Raw genomic sequence first — 20,149 nt, 5'->3', positions numbered from 1 at the left:
CTGCCACCTGGGTCACTGGAGGCACAGAGCAGTAATCTGACCTATACCATCGAACATTAAGAAATACATAAGAAGGATTTATTTTGCAGTAAGATAGAGCAAGCTGTCAGACTCAAAGTGAATTAGCAGTATGAAACACACATAAGTATTCTGCAAACTTAAACTTGCTTTTACTTGTCAGTGATAATAGTTCAGAAACAAAATACTTTTTTTTTTTTTTTGACACGGAGTTTCGCCCTTGTCCCCTAGCCTGGAGTACAATGGCGTGATCTCGGCTCACTGCAACCTCTGCCTGCTGGGTTCAAGCGATTCTCCTGCCTCAGTCTCCCAAGAATTATAGGCGTATGACACCACACCCAGCTAATTTTTGTATTATTAGTAGAGACAGGGTTTCATCATGTTGTCCAGGCTGGTCTTGAACTCCTGACCTCAGGTGATCCACCTGCCTTGGCCTCCCAAAGTGCCAGGATTACCCACATGAGTCACCATACCCGGCCCAAAATACAATTTTAATTCAGAGGATATGAACACAGATCCCAATGGTAGGAAGGGAAGAACAGGCCTAAATTCAGCATTAGATTTTGCAGGGCTGTGTATATTCGGAGGGGCGGGGCGGTGGGTGGGGGGCGGGTATGTTTTTTAAATAACAGTTCCAAGGCTAGGTTTCAAACTCACCAGTGGAGGCGTATGGCGTGAAGAAACGCAGAAAGCCCTTCCATGATCAGAAGGATGAAAATGGTCAGAACTGCAAAGAGCGCGATAACCGGGAGCAGCAGCAAGACGCCATAGGTGGTGTCCACGCGGAGGCCCACGCGCATCAGCATGGCCCACAGGACATCAGACAGCTCTGCAAAGGAGTGCAGCCCGCACAGGTCACGCCCACTTACGTACAGTGGGTCCCCCTGGGAGCTCCCTGGACTATTTCCCTCTGACAGCTCTGAACTATCATCCCATAAAATAATAGACACACAGGTAACACAGACCCAACTGCTTCTCATGGGAAAGCCAGTCAGCTCTGACACTGTCTCAAACACTAAGGAAGACCTGGTGCTCCAAAAACATCAGAGGCATCTCCCAAAGGGAGGTCTTGCCGCAGACTAGGTTTGGGTTAGTGACCTCCCAAAGCAGCACTGGACCAGGCAGCCAGAAACAGGCTCCCAGACCTGGTTCTGCCACTGAGGGACCAACTGGATGGCCGTGAGTAAAGCGCCAACACTCAGCGGGCTTCTGCCACCACCTCTGCAAAATGGAGATAAACGACCACAGGGCCCCTCCAGCCATACGATTCCAGGCCTTCGGCTATGCTTATAAAAACATGAGCAGTTTTTTAATTTAAAAAAAAAAAAAAAAAAAGACACCCTCTTGTCCAGTGGTTCCACAAGCACAGGCAGTGCTTGCTTTGCACAGTACTGCAGAAGCACAAAAGAGACCTTGCAATCAAAACCATCCGAAGCATCCCTATTAATCCATGGGGGAAAAGGTTTGTTCTGTGGCCTTTAAAATTTGTGTTAAAACATTAAAAACTCTCTTATTGTTGGCTATATTGTTGGCCAACAATGAGAGAGTTGTTTTTTGTTTTTTGTTTTTTTTGAGACAGAGTCTTGCTCTGTCGCCCAGGCTGGAGTACAGTGGTGCGATTTCGGCTCACTGCAAGCTCTGCCTCCCGAGTTCACGCCATTCTCCTGCCTCAGCTTCCCAAGTAACGGGGACTACAGGCGCCCACCACCACGCCCAGCTAATTTTTTGTATTTTTAGTAGAGACGGGGTTTCACCGTGTTAGCCAGGATGGTCTTAAAATCTCCTGACCTTGTGATCTGCCCGCCGAGGCCTCCCAAAGTGCTGGGATTACAGGCATGAGCCACCGCACCCGGCCAATAGAAGAGTTTTTAATGTTTTAACAAAAACTATAGGGAAATGAAAAAATGGTAAATATATCTTTAAAACATTAGAAGCACTGGGTATTAAAGTCTTTTGTCTGTTATTTAAAAAAAAAACCAAAAAACCAAAAAACCAGTTTATTAGGGTAGTTTGAACAGTGCTTGGTTCCTGTTGCGTAACTTGGCAAGCTGGGTGACCTGATCCAGAGCAAGCATCTTTCCTAATACTTGCCAAATTGTCCTATTTTTTTTCCCTTTAACTTTTTTTTTTGAGACAGAGTCTCGCTCTGTCACCCAGGCTGGAAGGCAGTGACGTGATCTTGGCTCACTGCAACGTCCGCCTCCTAAGTTCACGCGATTCTCCTGCCTCAGCCTCCCAAGTCGCTGGGACTACAGGCACCCACCACCATGCCCAGCTAATTTTTGTATTTTTAGTAGAGATGGGCTTTTGCCACGCTGGCCAGGCTGGTGTCAAACTCCTGATCTCAGGTGATCCACCTGCCTCGGCCTCCCAAAGTGCTGAGATTACAGGTGTGAGCCACCGCACCCGGCCTGTCCTATTATTTTCTAAGTTTGAACCCACTTGCAACACTGCACCCTTTGCACCCTTTGCACCCTTCAGTGTCCTGAAACATTGCCGAGCACCACTGGTGGGTCATCAGCATCTTCATCACAACACCCGCTGCACATAGGGTGGTAAATGCACCTGCACCTACCTACACAGCTAGTTACTGTGGTGACTGAAATTGGAACCATGCTGCTGGGGAACAGGTGTTAATTACACTGTGGAAACTAACATGTGTGCATTATTGGAATAGTACAAAGGGAGGACTCCTGTGATCAGAGCTACCCATGAGTGCTGTGGCAGGACTTGCTTGAAATAAACAGATATTCACACCTGGTAAGGCAGCACTGAATAAAATAACTACTAACAGAAACAGGAATGGCAACAGCAGCAAGTGTTTACACCAGAGGCTCCCAAGCCATCTCAGTTCTCAAAGCCCCTTGTGTCTCAGTGATTTTTTTTTTTAATTGGGCAGCCTCTGAAGCCAGACCAGCCTCAGAGAGACCCCCTCTGTGATTTTTCCACAGCACCCCTCAGCCAAAAGAAATAGCCAAGAGAGCTGTGTATTAAGTAGTGAATAGTATAAGTTCACATGGCAGCTGAAAGATGGTGCTATGACTATTAGTTACCAAGTTAAAATATCCCACAGTGCCCCCTGAGTCTGCTGGCACTACAGGGCGTTGGGAACTGCAGGTCTAAGCAGGAACTTACGTGCATGAGCCAGGCTGAGCGCCCAGAGCCTCAGGTAGGAGGCGGTGTTGGAGATGCATCCCAGACAGTACTCAATGGAATGGATTACTTGGGTCATTAATATTTCTCCAAAATTAAACTGAGAGAGATCACACAACATATGTTAGAGTCATGATGTTACATGTGTACTTCTACATGCCAAGTGGGTTCCACTTCAAGGATTACAATGAAAGAGCTGCTGGCTGGATGCTGGTGAGAACACGCTGGAGCGTGAGGAACAGAAACCCAAGACTTGCATTCTGTCCATCACTCTGCCACAACCCAGCTCCAGGACCAGACTTTACCACCCCAAATCCCCACCTTCATCAGTCCCACTCCCACCCCATGCGTCAGACTCCCATGTGTAAACCAAGAGGCTAGACCAGAGGAACTGCCACGGCCACAGCTGCTATACAAATGGGATTCCTGGGCAGGTCTCAGTAATTATGAAACCTCTACTGATAAAATAGGTATTCACCAACCGCAAGAGTAGAAGGCGATTCACTAGATGTGGGCATTCTAAGTACAGCCAACCAGGGAAAACTATGCAAGGGGTCCCTGATAGGAAAAAGCTGCAAAACACCAGGCAAGGTGACTCGGATGCGCTTTCCAGCTCTGCTTTTGTTTCTCTATGATGCTAGAACTTAATTATTAATTGTCCCGAATTAAAACATGAAATTACATAATAATTACAAAATGCTGATTATATGAAATTTTGTTTGGTCCTCACTAAATGGTCAAAGTAAAGTTTCCAAGAAAAGAAAGCAGAGGCCGTGCTCTGCTCTGTCTGCCCGGGACTGCACCTCTCTTCTTTGTGGGGAGCTACTACTTCCCTGTCCAGCCTTATATCCCCAACCACAGTTGCTCTGAATTATGTCCCCAAAAGTCTTATGCTGAAGCTCTAACTGCAATGTGACTGTATTTGAAGACAGAACCTTTGAGGAGGTAATCAAGGTTGAGTGAGGTCAGGAGGTGGGCCCTGACCCACTGTGACTGCTGTCTTCTGGGAAGAGCAGGAAAAGCAGGGGCACAGGCACAGAGGACAGGCCCTGGGCCGACACACAGCAAGCGAGCAGGGAGGCCTCGGGGAAAGCAGCCTGCCAGCATCTGAGTCCGGGCCTGCCAGCCTCCGGAGCTGTGAGAAGAAGTCTCTTATTGAAGCCACCCAGTCTGTGGTATTTTGTTATGGCAGCCCCAGGGGACTAAGACAGCAGTCACTGGTGCAGGGGACTGAGGCGGCAGTCACTGGTGCAGGGGACTGAGGCGGCAGTCACTGGTGCAGGGGACTGAAGCGGCAGTCACTGGTGCAGGGACAGCAAGTATGTGGGGATTTTTTCCTAAGAGTAACAAGCTGGTAAGGGCGCTTTGCTCACTGATGGAAAAACTGAAAAAATAAGCCCAGGGCAACTTGTGACTATGGTTCTAGCATCGTGGGGCCAACTGACTTCACAATATAAAGAAAACTTACAAAGAAAAAAAGCCAACCAAGGCCTCTTGGAATTGGAGACCCAAAAACTGTAATCATCCTGAAACCAACTCTACCTCTGTCCTGCCATGAGCCAGTAAAAATCCCTTTGCAGTCAGAAAAAACTGGGTCTCTATTTCTTCCAACTATGAAAAAGTTCTGACTGACACAAGAAACTTCTGAAAGCAATGTTCATGGCACCTTAAGTCACTCCAATCATAACTGGTAATATAACAGCAGAAATCCCACTGGAGAAGGAAAAGGACAAAATGACCCGAACTCACATATAATGCCACCAACTCTATCATCAAACAGCATTTGGAAAGCGCTAACCTTCACTCGAACCCTAACCACTGCCTAGTTGGCTTCAACAATGGAAACTGGTTTCTCATAGTTCTGGAAGCTGGAAGTCCCATTTCCTTAACCATTTTTTAAGATGATTAAATATTATCTTAACATGATCATCTCTATGGAAGCTTGGTTACTTATCTATCAATAGCAGTTGAAAAGATTTACCTCTTCACACGCCATTTCCCTACATCCATCTTCCACCTGGTGATTTCCCTCTTCCACATCTTGGTTTCCCAGCAATGAAACTTCTTCCTCACTCTCTTTCCTTATAAGTGTGTAACCACTCTAACAACCAAAAGAGCACAGAGTCAGTGCCTGTAAAACCACAAGGTTGTGACAAAACAAAACTTTATTTATAGTTTCTTTGTTTCTCTTAATGATTCAGCTCTTTAAGAATAAAAAAGTTCTTTAGGCCAGGTGCAGTGGCTCACACCTGTAATCACAGCACTTTGGGAGGCCGAGGCAGGTGAATAACCTGAGGTCAGGGGTTCGAGACTAGCCTGTGCAACATAGAAAAACCCCGTCTTTTACTAAAAATACAAAAATTAGCAGGGCGTGGTGGTGGGTGCCTGTAGTCCCCCTACTCAAGGGCTGAGGCAAGAGAACTGCTTGAACCCAGGAGGCAGACGTTGCAGTAAGCTGAGATAGTGCCACTGCACTCCAGTCTGGGCAACAGAGGAAGACTCCAGTCTCAAAAAAAAAAAAGGAAAAAGAAAAAAGAAAATCTTAAAGAAGAAATTAAGAAGAATATGGAAAAAGGCATTTTAATTATGCCCATCTGCATTGAAGGATTGAGTTAAACTCCTAATAAGCCTGTAGTTCATGCCAGCAGGGCCCTGGGCACAGCAGGCTCTTTCAACATCAATGTTTTATTTACTTATTTATTTTGAGACAAGAGTCTTGCTTTGCTGCCCAGGCTGGAGGGCAGTGGCATGATCACAGCTCACTGCAACCTCTGCCTGCCAGGCTCAAGCAATCTCCCACCTCAGCCTCCTGAGTACCTGGGACTATAGGTGCACACCACCACACTGGCTTATTTTTGTATTTTTGGTAGAGACAGGGTTTTGCCATGTTGCCCAGGCTGGTCTCGAACTCCTGGGCTCAAGTGATCTGCCCGCTTTGGCCTCCCAAAGTGCTGGGATTACAGGTGTGAGCTACCATGCCCAGCCAACGTCAATGTTTTAAATAAAGGAAGCTTTGGCTTTTAAATCAAGACAAGGAACCCTCCAGGGGTGTTTTCTACACCAATCCTTGTATAACTGAAAGCAGACTTTGCTCACACTTTACAAGCATGCATCCAAACCTGCACTTACCCGGTTCACCCCGAAGCAACTACGCCCATTGTGAAGCCACAACAAAAACAGTGGCTTTCCCAAGAAGAGGACCGGGACAGACAATGCTGTGACAACCAGCAGCACTCTCTGGACATACTCCTGTCAGTGCAGAAGGTGAGAAACTCGATTACAACGTGAGCGCACGCTCGCGGTGTCAGTAGCACACGATGAAATCAGTCAAGATCAAACAAGGTCTCCACGCGAGGAACATTAAATAAATGCCAGGCAGCTACACTTGCCAGTGGGTTTTCTTTTCCTAAACTCACAGCTGAATTCTAGAACTGATGCATAACATTAATGACCCTGTGGTAAAGTATTATTTTGTTTCAGACCAGCAAGGAAGCTTTACAAAAATTGTAAATAAAGTCAAACTCCAACTAATCATTTTCTGGAAACACTGTAAATGAGAAAGCATAGCACAAGCAGAATATTTTTTATATTTTTGGTTCTGTTTTCCTGTTATTTGATGATTATAAAGACTGTTTGAGGACTCCTGAGTGTGAAGCAAGTGGATTTACCTCCACACACAGAAAATCGTGGAAGAGAATTCAGAACAAAACCAAAAAAACTTCCTTAGAAAAACCAAGATTTATAGTTACTTAAAGCTAAATCAAGAGCAAAACTCACTCAGGCTTACACAGCCACGGCAGTCCGCATGGCTTTCCAGGGTCTGGACGGGACACTGTGCTGTCCAAGCTTATCACTCTCTATGGTTGCCCCTCATCAAAAGCAGGTCCTGAGAGCTCTGTGTGCTACTCAGGCACAGGGCTGTATTATCTACACAACATCAACACGATGAGCCTCTCGAAAAGCCGAGAGGTGGCGGCCACAGGCAGAGCCACATCAGAAGTCCTAGGCTGGAGCCAGGCTGACCTAGGTTACCAGCCTGGCCCTACAGACCGCTGAGTGACCAGGACTGCCCTGAGCCACTGGTTATCACCAGTAACAGGGGACGACACCACCTACCTCCTGGGGCTGTTGTGAGAACTAAGAAACACTAGGTAAGGAAAGCACACTTCCAGGTGTGCGGCAGGTACTGAATGAAGGGAGCCGCCCTTCACTGATATTTCTGTCCACAGGGCACAGTGCCTACGCCCACTGAACGCCCTTGCTTTTATCTGTGGTGTCTATGCCATCATACAAAGCTTCAACAAAATAATGATAAAATACAATTCTTAAAAATCATAAACAAGAGAAACAAAAAAAAAAGCAGAAACTTGAAAAGTTCAAAGAGAACGCAAATACGCATCTCGTCAACGAGGCCAAAGTTATGTAAGTTGAGCTTCAAATCCGACCTAAAACTTTCCAGCACCCAATAGAATGTGAAAAACAAAACCAAATGCTCCATTCACAGATTAACAAGATGAAGAACCAAAACACGGCTCAGGAGGAACACAGGTTCGGACACTACCGACTGGGAGGGTTTCCCAGATGTCTTCACAGACACTGGACAACGTGGTGAGCTGTGTCTGGGCCAGCATCCAGGGGCAGGAGGTGCCGTGGCACTCACAGCAGAAAGACCTTCAATGTAAGGTGGGTAAGAACTATGGCAAACGCTGACATTTACTGAGTAGCTGGCTTGTGCAAGTGCGTTCGTACGCACTTTGGACACATGTGCGCTACACCATGAACCAGCTCCTATTTTTAGTCCCACTTTACAGATGAGGAAACAGAGGCAGAGAGAAGTTAGTCATCTGCTCCAAGTTCCATCCTGAGGAAATGGCAGAGTGGGGCCTCAAGCAGAGCAGGGAACCCTGAGAGCCCACTGTGACATCACACAAACGTACAGTGAGAGGAAAGCTCATTTTTCGAAAGGGTCCATGTGCTGTGACCCAGGTGGTCCCTTCTAAATGGGGGGACTGGGCAGCCCTCGGGAAACCCTCCGGTAATGCATTTTCTTCCCACCAGTTCTGTTGGTTTCAGGGGGTTTTGCTTTTGGTTTTAGTTGAGACAAGGTCTTGCTCTGTCACCCAGGCTGGAGTGAAGCAGAGCAGTCATGGTTCACTGCAGCCTCGACCTCCTGGGCTCAAGGGATCCTCCTGCCTCAGCTTCCCAAGTAGCTGGGACTACAGGTACAGCCACCACGCCTGGCAAATTTTGGTATTTTTTGTAGAGATGAGGTCTTGCTGTGTTGCCCAGGCTGGTCTCGAACTCACAGACTCAAGCAATTCGCCAGCCTTGGCCTCCCAAAGTGCTGGGATTACAGAAACGAGCCACTGTGCCCGGCCTCTTCCTACTCATTCTGATGGCTACTGAATGGCAGCGAGTTTGGTCATGCTGCCTGACCAGAGCCTGCACACAGCAGTCGAGCTGGACTGGCATCCTCCAGTGATGATACACGCAGAGACAGACGCAGCCTTCCCAGGCTCCTGGGAGTCTGTGGAGATCACCCCGACACTTCTACTGCTCAGAATAAAAGGCTATTGGGAATACTTTCGTTAAGTTCATGAGAGTGGGAAGATGACTCACCTGCCCTGTGTAAAGACCATTTGTTTTACTGGTTGGGAATAAAAACATGTTAATAAATTCAATCAGAATGCTGGGAGCAACTCTAGAGGTTTCTGCTGAAAAAACCAGCCACTTGTAGAAAATCATAAATATAAGGTATCCAAAGATACAGAGCATGAAGAGAAGTTCTGGGATGGAAACCAGGTAAATGTTGAACTTCTTCCTGAAGTGCCTAGAAAAGAAAAGGAATCAATCAACCCATGAACAAGATCAGCCTACGTTAAAAAGAGTAAATTTAACTCTCTACAACTAAACATAAAGCGAATTTCAGAATAACATCATTTCTCATATGATGACTCCAGATAGATCTGAGTATCCAGATACATCTACGAGGAAGAGAATGTTAGGTCGGCCAAAATGACTACAGTTTTGGGGGTCAAATCTCACTCAAATTTTCTTCCTTGGTTCCCTAATTCAGAAACATTTTCTTCCTTAAAGTAAGGCTACACAATATTAGTGAATCTGGCTCCAAAATGCTGTATCTTACATTGTTATAAAAGTTTTTCAAGACTCCAGTTATAGCGACTTAAAGCTACAACATCAAATTATACAAATTATGTTTAGAGATGAGAATGAACAGGTCTAGTTAGAGAAAAATGACACCATCTCTTACTCTTCATATACTAGCTCTAATAAAGTAAAAACAAAAAGATTTTTTATTTGTAAAATGAAAACGGAATATGACAAGCATCCCTTCTGGAAATCGACATGAATGCACATGTCAGATGTCTCCCCTACTTGAATGGAAGCTCCATTGGGGCAATAAATTTTTTCTGCCCTCCTCACTGCTGAACCCCGAGTGCCTAAAATAGCACTTGGCACTACTATGCGCTCGATAAATACATATTTGCTGAATGAATGAATTGCTGAAACCACAGAAAATCTAAACAGCCACAACAGAATCATGTAAATACAACATCATATTGGCTGCCCCTTACCCAATAAATACAGTCACCAACAAGAAGCAAAACTGAAGAAATGCCAAGTTTGGTTTATAAATATTGCTTAAAAAAAAATCTGTACTTACAAGTGGTTAAATATTCCCAGAATGACTCCAAAAGTCATGTGAATGATTCCTAAAATCACAGACATTTTCATTTTGAAAGAGTTTAGAAAAGTGAGGCGATTTGTGGCCAAGTTCCAAATCTAAAACCAAACCAAACAAAACAAAACAGAATCTTTAACTTCCTTCAACAGGTGACACTCAAGAAAGTCCCTGTCTTAACTCGAAAGGTGGCTCTAAGTTTAAGAAGGAAACAACATTCAGGCTTTTCTTTTGATGCTTTCAATCTGAGAACCATTGATTTCCTTAAACCAGGGCCACAGACAGTTAGAAAACAATTTTATCACTGTTAACGCCAAAGGATGCCAGATGGAACCACATAGCACTTAGGGAGATGTGTCTGGGAAGTCTTGACAAAAGGCAAGGCGAGGGAAAGTCACACACAGCTCAGAGACTGGAAGGGTCAGGACACTTTCAAGGTCCTGGGTTATGTCCCCTCTACGTGGGCAGGAGACATACATGTGTCATCACACGTTTATATACATGTGCCACACATGCTCCTATATGTCTATTTTGTCATAAAGTTTAGCTGTGAATACAATGAAATCAGAAATGCTGCAAGTGGCCAAGCCAAGATGTGCCAAGAGGGACTCCAGGCCACGGCTGACCTCCCCAGGGTGCCCCTGGCTGGTCTGAGTCCCCACAACCTCCTCACTCACTGACTGCTTCTCTTACTGTCTGAAAATGAATTCCTACAACCTGCTCTTCAGGTGGGTTAGGAAAAGGGAAACAGGGCCTATTAAAACAGAATCTTTTTTTAATTTTTTTATTTTTGAGGAGTCTCACTCTGTCACCCAGGCTGGAATGCAGTGGCGCAATCTCGGCTCACTGCAACCTCCACCTCCCGGGTTCAAGCAATTCTCCTGCCTCAGCCTCCTGAGTAGCTGGACCAGCATGCCTGGCTAATGTTTGTATTTTTAGTAGAGACAGGGTTTTGCCATGTTGGCCAGGCTAGTCTCAAACACCTGACCTCAGGTGATCCTCCTGCCTTGGCCTCCCAAAGTGCTGGGATTACAAGTGTGAGCCACTGCGCCCGGCCTTTATTTTTTTTTATTTTTTATTTTTATTTTTTTTTAAGATAAGGGGTCTCACTGTCACCTAGGGCTACAGTACAGTGGAGCAATCACGGCTCACTGCAGCCTTGACCTCCTGGACTCAAGCAATCTTCCGACCTCAGCCTTCCGACAAGCTGGGACCACAGGCGCGCACCACCACTCCCAGGTAATTTTAAAACTTCTAGTCTCCCAGTTCCTAGCCCTGAATTATCTCATTTTGCCCTTGGAAAAATAAGATTTTAGAATGAAGTATTCAGGGCTGAGAACTAGGAGGCCAGTCAACTTCGCTGATATATTTATATTATATATACTTTTATATATTATTTTAAAGTATGCATTTTATATATGTAATGTACATACATTGGTTTACTTTTGAACTAAATGAATGTAATGCCTAGTTTAAAATTAAGTTAAAACAGAAAGACAAAACCATACCCCAATTTCCTCCAATGCCTCTTAAAAAAAAAAAAAAAAACTCACTCAAACTTTGTTCCTTGGTTCCCTTATTCAGAAACATTTCTTTCCTTAACACAAAGCTACAAGTTATCACTGAATTTGGCTCCAAAATACTGTGTCTTAAAGAAACTGTTGTAGCTGTGTTTCCAAGTTTTCAGTTACATTAAGACTTAATGCTACAACATGAAATTATACTAATCATGATCAGAGGTAAGAATAAACAGAACACACTAAGAGATACTGCCTCCTTGGAGAGCCCAGGTTAAGGAATGCTAGACTTTTTTTGCCCAATGACTGTACACAATTACATCCACAAACTAATTTTGAGATGGTTTCTGAGTCATTCTTTTGATTCTCCAGAAAGACTCCTGACAGCCCAGAAAAACCCCACCTAGCCCTGAGGTCCGATGCCTCAGCCACTGCCGCTGAGCCCTAGAAGGGGCTGGGGGTCCTGGCACCCTGCGGCTACTTCTCCATTTTCTATTTTATTTATTTATTTATTTATTTACTTTTTGAGACGGAGTCTCGCTCTGTTGCCCAGGCTGGAGTGCAGTGGCCAGATCTCAGCTCACTGCAAGCTCCACCTCCCAGGTTCACGCCATTCTCCTGCCTCAGCCTCCCAAGTAGCTGGGACTACAGGCGCCCACCACCACGCCCAGCTAATTTTTTGTATTTTTAGTAGAGACAGGGTTTCACCGTGTTAGCCAGGATGGTCTCGATCTCCTGACCTCGTGATCTGCCCGCCTCGGCCTCCCAAAGTGCTGGAAATACAGGCCTGAGTTTTTCTTTCTACTAACACTTCTCCCATTCCAAACAACTACCCCAGTAAGCTCTACAATAACCTTACGCTTCCTTTCAGCTCTAACATTCCATACTACTTCTTTCCAGATCAAGGGTTTTTAAAAGTTCACATATACAAGGAAGAAATGTAGGAAATGGTACACATTTCGGGGCTACTGAAGTGCCATTTTTCGCCAGAGGAAAATAGGTAGGACACATGACAGAACACAGTCCTGGCTCTCTGAGGACTTCCTCTGACCTCACCTTCCCAAACCAAGGGACCCCAGCTCCTGGCCTCCCCACCCAATGTCCGGGACTGGGATGCACAGGGGCTAATGCGCACCTCCCCCTTGGTGCAGCGTGAACCCTGCTCAACAGTCTAGAGAACCTCGTGGCGCCCGAAGCTAAGTGGCACCACAGAGCACCCAGAGACAATGACAGAGTGCGGTGCACTCACAGGATCAATGCCAAGGGGATAAGGGCCTTGGAACACTCCAGGAACGCTTGGATCCAACTGCAAAATGCTGTTGTGCCTGACGACGCTGTCACTGTAACAAAAAGCAGAGTGAGGAGGCTGACCAGGGAGGAGGAAGGTCTAGGAAACATGCTTCCCACCCAGAGCATCACCAGCTATGGGACACTTACTTCCAAAGCACCATCTTCTTACGTTCTGCGGGGGGGTGGCTGGAGGTGTACATGGCAGACACGTTCCACCCAGAGCCGAACAGGTTGACTGACTTTGAGAAACAGTCATTGTAGATGAGGCCGGTGTACACCGAGAACAGCCCCATCAGCAGGAGGATGTACCGGCCATTAAAAAACATCCTCATGATCTGTGAAGGGCAAGGCGGGAGGATCAGAATATGGTTACTGAAGGGTGTCCATGTGACAGCTGTCGGTGTGGGAACCACCCTCACCACTCCTCCCGCGGCTTCTCGGAAAACAGCCTGGCCCCGCAGACATCCCTGTCAGCCACAGCTGACAGGCCACACACCTGCCCAGTACAGCCACAGCCTACAGCGAACATCTAAGGGGTGTGTCTCTTTCGGTCACTGCTAATGCCACCCAACCAGATATATGAGCTGGAGTGTTTATATTTTTACCTCTTGTGACTGATTTAGTCTGGGATGATTTTCATTTAACACCAACAAAAGGGCAAATAAAAACATCACAAAGCCATGTCCGAAGTCTCCAAACATCACAGCAAATAAAAACGGGAAGGTGATGATGGTAAAGAGAGCTGCAGAAAAAAGGAAAAGAGATCTCTGATTCACAGCAAATACGGAAAATCTGAGTTCATTCAAACACAATGATACACAACGATCTGGACTTTCTCCAGAATTCCCAAGATAGGATTGTGTGGTTACATTTAAAACCTTATAGTTTTAAATAAGATAGCAAAAAAGTAGCGATCAGCCTCTTTTTCCAAATATCTATTCCATTCTTAGAGCAAGAATGCGGCAATGCCATTGGAAATATGGGTATTTACGAATCAGACTTCCAACCTGGATTGACTTCTCTGTAGCTTCCTACTCCATAAGCATCCACGATGTTCTGAAATCCCTCGGTGAACTTGTTGGTGCGGATTCGAGTGGGGGGTGTTTCTTTCGTGGGGATTATGTTCATGAATGAGGGGATTGTAGCACCACTCTCTCTCTTCCACATAAACAAGGAAAGGAAAAAAATTACTATCCAAGAAGAAAATTACTATCCATATTCAACAAATCTGGGTTACTGCTTTGTTTTTATTTTTGAGACGGAGTTTCACTCTTGTTGCCCAGGCTGGAGTGCAATGGTACGATCTTGGCTCACTGCAACCTCTGCTTCCTGGGTTCAAGTGATTCTCCTGCCTCAGCTTCCTGAGTAGCTGGATTACAGGGGCCCACCACCACACCAGCTAATTTTGTATTTTTTGGGGTTTCTCCATGTTGGTCAGGTTAGTCTCGAACTCCCAACCTCAGGTGATCCACCTGCATTGGCCTCCCAGTGTGCTGGGATTACAGGTGTGAGCCACCGCACCCAGCCTTGGGTTACTGCTTTCGCAATGCTCTGTGTGTAGCTTTGGTACAGGATTAATCTCCACTCAACAGGGTCAAGAGCAGCGAGAGGGGCTGGGGGAAAAGTCCGTCTGTGAGGAAGCAGGGGCTTGGGGAGGGTGGCACTTGGGGGCTGTGGTCTCCAAGAAGGAAGGGCGAGAGCAGGACTGAATGGGCCAGAAGTGAATGGGGGCTGGGGAATGCGGGGCACATGGGTATGGAATTGGCTCAGTCACCGACAGAAAATTGACACTGAGTACTTTATCTCTTAAAAACGGTGAAGAAAGAGGAAGTTTGAGGCAACTGCAATATACTTAATAAAAAAATGAGAAAGGCAAGAATAAACCAGAATGTCACATGAATTCTAGTATGGCAAAATTATAAATATAACTTTATCCATCAGTGTTTACAATTCTTCTGAAACGCATTATATTGATTTATAATGAAAATACTTTTAAAATAAGGTAAAACAAGTTATTGCCAGAATAGCAGATTTTCCGGTCAAAATAAGTCTCTTTTTATTTTATTTTATTTTTTTTTTGAGAAGGAGTCTTGCTCTGTCACAAAGGTTGGAGTGCAGTGGCATGATCTTGGCTCACTGCAACCTATGCCTCCCAGGTTCAAGCGATTCTCGTGTCTCAGCCTCCCAGGTAGCTGGGATTACATGTGTGCAGCACACCACCACATCTGACTACTTTTTGTATTTTTAGTAGAGACGGGATTTCACCATGTTAGTCAGGCTAATCTTTACTAAAAATACAAAAACTAGACAGGCGTGGTGGTGCGCACATGTAATCCCAGCTACTTGGGAGGCTGAGGCACGAGAATTGCTTGAACCCGGGAGGCAGAGGTTGCAGTGAGCTGAGATCACTCCACTGTACTCCAGCCTGGGTGACAGAGTGAGACTCCTTCTCAAAAACAAAAAAAAAAATAAAATAAAAAGAGGCTTATTTTGACTGGAAAATCTGCTATTCTGGCAATAACCTGTTTTATGTTACTTTAAAAGTGTTTTCATTATCAATCAATCTTATAAGGTCATAAGAAGAAGAAAGCCAGGGAGTAGAATACCACCCCACAGACAGTGAGAAGACGCCAGAAAGAAGGTCCACAAGACAGATAACACCAGTGTAACTGACTGATTCAAAAGGAGTTAAAAGAATTAAGAAAATAATACAAGACAGGAAAAAGCACCAGGAATCAGATTTTAAAAGACTCAGGAATGAGGTAACAGAACTCAAGAAGGAATTAGGAAAAAGAGAAAAAAAAAATTCAGAAATAAGACAAAACCAGAAGGAACACAAAAGTGAAGAACCCTTCCTCATACTGCTGTAAGAGAAACAGAAGGCACAGAGGGGAAATCTTACAAATCAAAAAGAAGGAACAAAAGACAAAAAGGATTCAAGGGAAAGTGACAGATACTGAAGATAAGCAAAGAAGGTTCCACTGAAAGATGACAGGAGGTCCTAAAAGAAGAAAACCAAAGCAAGACAGTAGAGCAAACACCAGAAACTACAATTCAGGAGAACGTTTATGAAATTAACAAAACCACCACCAAAGACTATATATTGAAAGAACATACAGAAAGACCACATTAAGAGACACATTCTGGGCCAGGCGCGATGGCTCATGCCTGTAATCCCAGCATTTTGGAAGGTCAAGGCAGGTGGATCACTTGGGATCAGGAGTTCGAGACCAGCCCGTCCAACATGATGAAACCCCATCTCTGCTAAAAATTCACACATACAAATTAGCCAGGCATGGCAGTGCAGACCTCCAGACCCAGCTACTTGAGAGGCTGAGAATCACTTGAATTCTCACTGCATGAGAATCACTTGAACCTGGGAGGCAGAGGTTGCAGTGAGCCAGTATCATGCCACTGTACTCCAGCCTGGGTGAAAGAGCCAGACTCTATCTCCAAAAAAAAGAGAGAGAGAGAGAGAGAGAGACACATTCTGTAAAATCATTGTTTTTTGGTTTTTTGTTTTGTTTTTTGTTTTGAGACAAGGTCTGGCTCTGTTGCTCAGGCTGGAGCACAATACAGCCTCAACCTCCCAGGCTCAAGCAATCCTCCCACCCCACCCTCCAGAGTAGCTGAGATTACAGGTGCATCACCACATCTGGCTCATTTTTAAGTTTTTTTGTAGAGATGGGGTTTAACCATGTTGCCCAGGCTGAAAATCACCAGTCTTTAAAGACAAAACAAAACTAAACTAAACTAAAAAAGCGCAAGAATTACAAGGAAAAGAAAATTAGATTAGCATCAGGCTTTTTGTTGGGAGCATGGTGCCAGAACAAGATGGAAGAACATGTGTAAGATACTCAAGGGGAAAAAAAATGAGCCCAGAATTTTATTTCCAGAAAAACTAACTCCCAATTATAAAAAGCAGCAGACAGCTACTGTGATCAACGTGAGAATTCAGGGAATATGATTCTCGCAAGCCTCTGTGAGGCATCTCTAGGGAATGAGCTTCAGGCAGCCAAGTGACTAGAGAGACATGAACCCAAGAACTGGGATCTGCAGACTGGAGGCTGAGACTCCCCTCTTCCGCCTGGCAAAGCCTGTTAGGAGTCCCGCATGTGAGTCCCCTGTGTGCCTGATCAAATTCAATCTTGGCGACAGAAAAAAAGGCATCCTGTAGACAGGAGCTGACTACCAAGGCAACCGTGAAGAGCCAGATTCATGAGGTGTGGGGATGCAGGTGATGAGCCAGGCTTCATCAACACTGGAGAATGTCTCAGTCACCTGCTTTTATCTTCGAAAGCCAGCTCCTTTTCAAGAAAACTAAAAACGTATGGAGAAAAATAACAGAGGAAAGGGAAGAGACGGCGACTGTGAGCAGTAAGACGTGGGCTGAGAGCTCAGTACCCTTGATGGGAAACCAAGAGTCGGAGTGCACAAGCAGAGCAAAGAACAGCTATGCAGCGGGAGGTGGCCACGCGGCCACTGAGGCCTTAATACGCAGCTCTCAAGAGACCCCAGCGCGTGTGCACGCGGGAGACGGAGAAACAGCACCATGGACTCGATCCAGAGACCCCAGCGCGTGTGCACGCGGGAGACGGAGAAACAGCACCATGGGCTCGATCCAGAGACCCCAGCGCGTGTGCACGCGGGAGACGGAGAAACAGCACCATGGGCTCGATCCAGAGACCCCAGCGCGTGTGCACGCGGGAGACGGAGAAACAGCACCATGGGCTCGATCTGAATTGAATGCAGCCACCTTGAAAGTTACAAAGCAGCACACATACCACATATAACAGGAGTACTAGTCATGTCCCTCAAACTCATGTCACCTCAGTAAAAGAAGAATCATCTGTGTTTATCTCTCAAATAGGTGGTTCATACTCTAAATAACAAAATACTATTTATGTGTTGCTGTCTTTCTCAGTACTGCGTATTCATGTTGATGTCATAATGGACATTATATTTTACATTTGTATCATCACAGAATTATGCAATGAGACAAGGTCACATAACCAAAACACTCATGAAAAAGGTGTTCCTTTAATTGTCACTTGAAATACGTAAACCTGTTCTTTCCATGACCAAAAACCGAGTTTAATGTAGAAGAAAACCTCACAGGAACATGGAAGAATTATACTAGAATCTCGCAGTGGGAAAAGCCTGTGATTCAACATCTGGAAGGTGTAAGAGCAAAGATGGATAAGTTCAACTATATTTAACAAAAACTTGTGCACGGCCAAAACAAACAAACAAACAAATAGAAACATCCTAGGTCAAAAGACGAGGGACAAACCAGGGAAAATATTCTTACTCGTGTCACAGACCAGGAGCCAACAGAAATTGGCAAGAAAAAGGCCAATATATGATGGAAAATGGCTGCAGAATATGAACAGACAGTTCACCAAAAAAAGAAAATTTAAAAGGCTCTTTTTTTTTTTTTGAGACAAAGTTTTGCTCTTGTTGCCCAGGCTGGAGTGCAGTGGCGCCATCTTGGCTCACTGCAACCTCTTCCTCCCGGGTTCAAGCGATTCTCCTGCCTCAGCTTCCCGAGTAGCTAGGATTACAGGCATGATACAAGCATGTGCCACCACGCCTGGCTAATTTTGTATTTTTAGTAGAGATGGGGTTTCACCATGTTGGTCAGGCTGGTCTCAATCTCCTGACCTCGTGATCCAGCTGCCTCGGCCTGCCAATGTGCTGGGATTACAGGTGTGAGCCACTGCACCCGGCCAAAGGGTTCTTAAACAAAAAAAAGGTATTCCCCTTCACTCATAATGAGAGAAATACAATAGCTGACAACATCTATCAACATCAGTCCAGCAATTCCATTTCTGGGAATTTATCCTACAAATAGATTTGACATCATAGTGCTATCTGTAAAAGTGGAAACTACCTAAATGACCAGAAAACTGGTTAAATAAACCATGGTATGCACACAACAGAATATTAAACAGTTAAAAGAAAAATAGAGAAGTTTTATTAAGTGAAAAGAATAGTATGAATAGCGCCCTTTTGTGAAGAAAAAGAAAGAAAAATAATATCTACTCATATCTGCTTATCTATGGTTAAGAAACTCAAAGAACTAACAGAACTGAAGTAATGGTTATCTTTGAGTAGAGGAAGTGGACAAGTAAGGCTATGGGGTGGGAGGAAGCCACTGAACTGTGTCTTTCATACTCTTTTATTTCTTTTCACTTTTAAACCATGTGAATGAATTACTTACTCAAAAGAGCAATGTAAAAACACATGTACACACATACACCTTTGAATGAGTAGCTCACCATAATTTCAGTTCCAAAACAGAGCCAAGGCTGGGCACAGTGGCTCACACCTGTAATCCCAGCACTTTGGGAGGCTGAGGCAGGAGGATCCCTTGGGGCCAGAAGTTTGAGACCAGCCTCGGCAACAGAGTAAAACCCCATCTCTATTTTAATTTTTTAAATTAATATCTTAAAAAAAACATGGCCGGGCGTGGTGGCTCACACCTGTAATCCCAGCATTCTGGGAGGCCGAGGCGGGTGAATCATGAGGTCAGGAGATCAAGACCATCCTGGCTAACACAGTGAAACCCTGTCTCTACTAAAAATACAAAACATTAGCCGGCTGTGGTGGTCGGCACCTGTAATCCCAGCTCCTTGGGAGGCTGAGGCAGGAGAATGGCATCAACCTGGGGGGCGGAGCTTGCAGTGAGCTGAGATGGTGCCACTGCACTCCTGCCTGGGCAATGGAGTGAGACTCTGTCTCAAAAAAAAAAAAAAAAGAAGAGTCAACACAGTGCATTCTCATTACTCTATGAAATTCTCCCTTCTTTTTTTTCTCGGAATTTATCAGTTCCATCAGTCTCTCTTCTATTCCTGGCAGAGGAGAGGAAGGCAGCCTTACCGAGCCCTCCTCCAGTGCCCGGCGCAGGTCCTGCAGATCCGCCTCGGGACACCAGACCTCGGCAATGAGGCACTTGTTGGTCACGTCAAAGCTGCACATGTTCAGCATGTGGTAGATGGCCTTCATTTTCTTCACCTGGATCACACGGCTGTAGACAGACTCGGCAGCTTTACATAGCACTTGCCTCAAATAGTCCTCGGTTTTGTGCAGTACCTAGGGAAGAACAACAGTGGAATGGGCATGTTTTGGTTTTTGTCCACCTGGCACCCGACTTCCTTTAGAGGACTTTCGCCCCATTGACAGAGGATCATTCCAGGCATCTGCCTATCCTGGTGGCAGCTAAGGGAGCCGTTCCTTCCTTCTCCTCCCTGCCCCTAGTACCACTCGGAGGTGGGCAGAAAAATCTAAGCTCAGTCAATCAGATGCCCTATTTTGGGAGGTTGCCTCTGGAGAACATGACCCTGGGGCACAGGAAATGGTGAGACGTCATTGTCACTGCAGCAGCATGGTGGTCTACCAGGGTCCAGCAAGCTCCCCGGGTTCCTACCCATTCCCAAGCTTGGCCTCGCCTCATCAACCCTGTGAG

General features: G+C 45.4%; 1 protein-coding gene across 1 annotated transcript in view; it reads right to left on the bottom strand.

The window, feature by feature from the left end:
- Positions 1 to 20,149, bottom strand: part of ATP6V0A2 (ATPase, H+ transporting, lysosomal V0 subunit a2) — a 56,045-nt gene that overhangs the window by 4,351 nt on the left and 31,545 nt on the right. Inside the window, exons 9-19 of the mRNA XM_011988889.1 lie at positions 19,564 to 19,776; positions 13,689 to 13,839; positions 13,287 to 13,423; positions 12,829 to 13,016; positions 12,641 to 12,731; positions 9,857 to 9,975; positions 8,791 to 9,001; positions 6,301 to 6,420; positions 5,153 to 5,272; positions 3,154 to 3,271; positions 676 to 847 (exon numbers count right to left, since the gene is read on the bottom strand). Coding sequence (XP_011844279.1) covers positions 676 to 847; positions 3,154 to 3,271; positions 5,153 to 5,272; positions 6,301 to 6,420; positions 8,791 to 9,001; positions 9,857 to 9,975; positions 12,641 to 12,731; positions 12,829 to 13,016; positions 13,287 to 13,423; positions 13,689 to 13,839; positions 19,564 to 19,776 — 1,640 coding nt within the window. The remainder of the gene's footprint in view (positions 1 to 675; positions 848 to 3,153; positions 3,272 to 5,152; positions 5,273 to 6,300; positions 6,421 to 8,790; positions 9,002 to 9,856; positions 9,976 to 12,640; positions 12,732 to 12,828; positions 13,017 to 13,286; positions 13,424 to 13,688; positions 13,840 to 19,563; positions 19,777 to 20,149) is intronic.

The sequence above is a fragment of the Mandrillus leucophaeus genome, unplaced genomic scaffold, assembly GCF_000951045.1.
Source record: "Mandrillus leucophaeus isolate KB7577 unplaced genomic scaffold, Mleu.le_1.0 Scaffold34, whole genome shotgun sequence".
NCBI lineage: Eukaryota > Metazoa > Chordata > Mammalia > Primates > Cercopithecidae > Mandrillus > Mandrillus leucophaeus.
The sequence above is the reverse complement of the archived record's forward strand: the minus strand, read 5'-3'. Positions and strand labels throughout refer to the sequence as shown.